Source organism: Danaus plexippus, chromosome 2 (assembly GCF_018135715.1).
Source record: "Danaus plexippus chromosome 2, MEX_DaPlex, whole genome shotgun sequence".
In the NCBI taxonomy this organism is placed as follows: domain Eukaryota; kingdom Metazoa; phylum Arthropoda; class Insecta; order Lepidoptera; family Nymphalidae; genus Danaus; species Danaus plexippus.
In genome coordinates this window covers 1,621,032-1,626,725 of record NC_083537.1, presented here as the reverse complement: position 1 = coordinate 1,626,725, position 5,694 = coordinate 1,621,032, and the positions used below count along the sequence as shown (strand labels likewise).

Below are 5,694 nucleotides of genomic sequence, written 5' to 3'. Positions count from 1 at the left end.
CAACATTTGTGTCAAATGAAAGGTATAGCTAAAAATAAAAAGTCGAAAATTAAATAATGTTAATATCGTTTAAAAAAAAAACAATTCTTTATTTACTAAAGCATAGAAATTTTTTTTTTTTCTCTTTAAAACATGCACTATCTGCTTATAACGGCAATTCATACTTTTTGTTATTCAAATAAAATATTCGTATTTTCTTAGACTAAAGATGCTTCTAGATAAAATTTAATTTATCAAGTTATTTAAATCAATTAATTTTACAGACAAGTGATTCTCAAAACAAGCTTTTAGGTTATATAAATATATTTTTCATATTAAAACTTAAACTTAGAAAACAAATACAATATGCGAAATTAAAAAAAATAGCGACAAAAGCAGAACATGAACCTGACAGCACAAGAACACAGAGTACCTTTACCACTGGTTGGTTAAAATTTTTCGAATAATTTTGAATAAAAAAGTGTGCTTTGTCCCACTAAAAGCATAGTTAACTTAAGAGCGGTTATAAATTAGAATATCACACACACGTTGACCTTTGTTACAATTTAATGAAATAGTCGACATTTTAAATTATGTAACTGATAAGATCTCCATCATAAAGTTATATAATATGTTAAAAAGAAGTAAATAACTATTTGCTTTAATACTTTGTAAATACAATATATTTTTTCACAAATTGATTCTAATATGGTAAGTCGTGGTGGCCAGGAGGTTATGACCCATCTCTCATGCATGAGGGCGCGTGTTCAAAACTTGGCAAGTAAAAATGTGATTTTTTCGAGGTATATGTACTTTCTTAGAGTATTTAGACACCAGTGACAGTCGGTGAAGAAAAAATCTGCTGGACTCATAATTTCAAATTATAAGTTTCAAACCGCCAATCCGCCATGAGCAAGCGTGGTGATTAATGCTCTAACCTTCTCCACATGAGAAGAGGATTTCACTGAGCAGTGGTCACCGATAATCTAATGATATGATGGTAAATAAATTTAGTGTATTACAAAAATCACACTATAGAATTTTTACATTAAACATTGTTCGCACTGTTTTAAGTTTAGAAAAAAATACGAGTATATATCTAAATATTAAGGAAGGCCTACAAACACAAATATTTTCACTAACAACCGATAGTTATAAGGTAAAGAATATTTATATGTGTAATATAATATGATAAATAAAATTATATAATAAATCATATCACAGTGAAAAGAAGTCAAGACAGTTCGTTATATTAATACGGTCCAAAACAAACATTACTTTACATATATAAATGGCCATAGCCACAATAATAACTTAAAAATATTATCTTATAATATAAAAATAATACTATATTATTATTTAAACAAATGTTTACAATTTTAAACGTAAGTCTTAAGAATATTTGGATTAAAAATTAATTTATAACAATTTATGAAATAGGCGCAAGGACGTCGAGCCGCATTACGTCGTGATCAGGTTTATTTGCGGAAATGTGAACCTTTATTACATACCATAATTTACATCTTCCTGTGATATTTAGAAAAGTCAGAGCAATGATAATATTGATTGGAATGTACTTTATATATAATTATGATTAATTCATTCCTATTACAATGTAGTTGGGGAATAATTTTTGAATATTTTTTTTTATTTAAATTATTATATGCAAATAATAATAATATTATTTAATTGATGACGCTTGATATATGACTGCATAAATTTATATACGGTAAACATGAAATTACGAACCATTGTATTGTAATTTATTTATTTATATTTAATTGAAAAATATTAATTAAAATATCCTCTATATGCATATCAATAATACTGTATCATGTCAATTGATAAACTTTTATTTTAATAAAATCTTCGTCCCAAGCTATCACAGTTAAAATGTTACCAACAACTGTCCTAGATTTCATAATTCAAGGAGATCATAAGAAATTATGTTTAATATTGTACGCAAACAATTTTGCTCACTTCTGATGCATTTGTAATCATTTTTTGTTAATTAAAACTTTTCTTACTATTACTTATTATTAAAATTTTTCACATTCACGACTATTGATCTAAATTTTTATTTGTTTATAAAAAATATTGCAATATAAAAAAAATATATCATCATCCGATTTCTTTTAATTGAGATTATATGTTTTAGAACAATAATAATACTGAAGATAATTTAAATCAATCAAAATTGAATAAAACAGCCCTAACGAGGACAACTGATCTGAATATATACGGACGTACATATATACATATGTGTATGTATTATATGTATATCTTCTCAAATAATGGTATGTTAATCCCGTTTCTTCAGAAGAGCAATTTACTATAATATAAAACATCTGCTGCCGAATAAAAATAGTATTAACATACCAACCACAATTCAGTAATATATTCTGAATTTGGACCGAATACGTGACGGGTTAACCAATGGGAAAAATAAATACCATAATTTCTACCAACCGGACGCCATGTGTCGACTCATTTTGGCAAACAATGGTATCTTAATATTCATATCATAATTTCGAACGAAAAAGGAAGAGATAAAAATTGCAAAATGAAACACGCACGATCTTGGTAATATAAGATAAACCTGAAAAGAAATTTTATTTCTTAACCAGCAAGTTCCCATACATCTGTTACACATAAAACGAGATTTTTTTTTAATTTGTGTTGATATAAAAAACATTGGTATTGCTATTTTAACTGTAATACAACACACATCTAGTTTTAAAAATCCAACGTGGAAACTATTTATAATGGATTTTCTTTTTAATAATTTGGTAAAAAATATCAATTTATAATCAATATATAATATCGTAAATAAAACTCAATATGTATTAATAATTTGTTGTTGAATTTTATATTATAGAACCTCTAACTCCTACAATGTAACAAATGACGTTAGTTAGTTACCCAGCATTAAATGTCGGGCCGAGTAATTTCTTTATACTTTCCTTAGTAAACGACCTTGCGTTTCCGGATCCATCGCTACCACATTAGTGTACACATTTTAAAGATCAACTTGAGGCACGCCCTCGTATGTGCGATCCATATAAAAGCTCTTGTCTGGTAACTCTGTACTCATTGTACGAGATTCTCGCGTCTAAACAGCAATGGCAGCTAAGGTAAAATAAATTGTTTTAGAGAATTAAATTTTTTAATATTGACTAAAAGTGATTTGCAAAGTGTTATGTGTATTAAGAAGTATTGTGTGATGTTTATCTTTCATCAAACAAAAATCTAGGAAGTTACCAAATAAAAGCTATCGTAAAAATTACAGTGTCTTCAAATATAATATGTAAAGCTATTTTTAATATTGCACGTACTTGTTTTCAGTTGGTTGTAGTACTCGCCGCCGTGGCCGCTGTGGCTCACTGCTCAGTGGTACCAGTTGCGCGAGCAGACGCCGACTACACGAGCTTCGCTTACGACGTCGCTGACCCTTACACCGGTGACTTTAAGAGCCAAGTTGAGACCCGTGTTGGTGGCAATGTACAGGGACAATACTCACTGCTTGACGCAGATGGCACAAAACGCACTGTTGACTATACTGCTGATGACGTCAATGGATTCAATGCAGTAGTTCGCAAAGACCCTGCAGTTATTGCAGCTGCCCCAGCTGTTGTTGCCTCAGCTCCAGCCGTTGTTGCCTCAGCTCCAGCCGTTGTTGCCTCAGCTCCAGCCGTTGTAGCTTCAGCCCCAGCGGTTGTTGCCTCAGCTCCAGCTGTTGCAGCTGCTGGTCCTGCAATCGTAGCTGCACGAACATTTGCCGCTCCTGCTGTTTATGCTGCATCTGCTCCGGCAGTAGTTGACAGTCGCTCTCTTTCTGGAGCAGCTGTCTATGCTGCAGGTGTACCAGCTGTTGTCGCTGCCCGTACAGTCCATTCTCCAGCTATTTACGCTGCATCTGCCCCCGCAGTCTTTGCTTCCCGTACAATTGCCTCTCCTGCAGTTTACGCCTCTTCCCCTGTATCTTACGCAGCCTCCGCTCCGTCTCTCTTAGCTAAAGCCTATGGTGCTCCTTCCTACTATGCTGCATCTTACGCAGCACCGTGGTATTCTGCCGCCGGCCACGGTCTTCTCGCAGCCCGTGCCTATCCCTCACCATACTATGCTGCCTACGGCGTACACCCCGCCCCTCTTAATTACTGGTAAATTTTAACATCTTCCGAAATACGAAGTAATATTTAACAGATAATAATTTACTACTTGTAAATATTTATATAATGTACATATTCATATTGTTTCTAAAATAAAGTATCTATCTAAAATGAATAGTTTCAATAAATTAATAACCTGTTTAGCGTATAAAAACTTACCATTAGTATTTGAGCTCTTAGCATAATACCTAAAAATCATTCTAGTAACACCAAAGCTTACATTCGTCCTCAACTCAATGGAAAATCCTTGTGAAGGATTGAGTTTTAAAATTAATTAAACAGCAATACGATTATTTTTTTTAATATTTTTTTCAACTATGGATTTTTAACTGAGAATATTAGGGAAAATAAGAGCATTAAAATTAATTTTCTTTTCTTAAATAGACTGTTTTAACAAGGTTCTTATTAATTTAACATTTGTAATAAATCCTTTTATGTCCACATAAAAGAAACTGTTTCGTGGAGATATCTGTGTTTATGCAAGAAAATAATTAGCTACTGTATTAAAATGTTGTATGTACAGTTACATGTTATTTATGTTAAAAAATAACTACAAAATAAATTGGAAAAAAAGACCTTTACATGTATTGAAAACAAAAAGTTTTCAACTGCTAACTAGATCCTGATCCATAAAGATAAAAGTTACACAAAATTTTTACAATTCACGGAGTCAGGGGCTGTTGGGATATAGGAAAAAATGAGGTATATCAATATTTAATTTAGTTTAAAATACTTAACCTTGTCATGAACATTAGCGTACAACAATATGAATTTATCAAGAAGTATTTAACGCAGTTTAGTCCTTTATTGTTACAGGTTACGAGCAAAAATATATCGAAACATAATCAAACTTAAATTAAGTCATGCTTTTAACGACTAAGTAGTTAATACTAATTCCGGTTTAAATTCCCCAACACAGAACCCAATATTCATTTTTGTTGTGCAACTTTAACTGAATATATCAAATATTAATATAGACTTAGTAATACAACTTAGTTTTGTTAGAAAAAAAAATGTAACAACATTTTTCGTTAATATTATCAAGTACTACGATTTTTATCAATTTACAGCACATTATTTCGTCACGCTCCTTTAGTAAAAACTTCTTATAAAAAAATTAATTTGATAATCAAAAATTATTGAAAATATTTTTTTTGTACATAACAAAAACAAAATAAAACAAATCTAAATAAATTAAAATTAAAATTAAACTGAATTCGTTTGTTGCAGAATCTAAAATTTAAGATTGGTATATTTACGAATAAAAAGATTATTGCGGAGTAGTAATACAATTAGACATTAAGTTGTTATTCAGACAAAATAGCTATCTATAAGTTGTCATTACGAATTATGTTCCTAAAGAACATTTCCGTTGAAAGTTTTTATTTGATTAATATACACTTTAATGAAGTCAAACCGGTAAATTCATTACATGATACAATTGTTGAATAATGTTGTAAATTGATCGTTTGCAGCGACATTTACTGGCGTACATAAACAAGAATACAGTGATTATACAACTTGATCTTGACTTAAGTATAGAAAA

The 5,694-nt window shown here is 30.5% G+C and overlaps 1 protein-coding gene across 1 annotated transcript; it reads left to right on the top strand.

The window, feature by feature from the left end:
- Positions 1 to 3,024: 3,024 nt before the first annotated feature.
- Positions 3,025 to 4,259, top strand: LOC116765264 (cuticle protein 16.5-like). Its single transcript, XM_032654694.2, has 2 exons — positions 3,025 to 3,113; positions 3,325 to 4,259. Exons 1-2 carry the CDS (start codon positions 3,102 to 3,104, stop codon positions 4,141 to 4,143), a joined length of 831 nt encoding a protein of 276 aa, XP_032510585.2. The 5' UTR covers positions 3,025 to 3,101; the 3' UTR covers positions 4,144 to 4,259.
- The last annotated feature ends 1,435 nt before the right edge of the window (positions 4,260 to 5,694 follow it).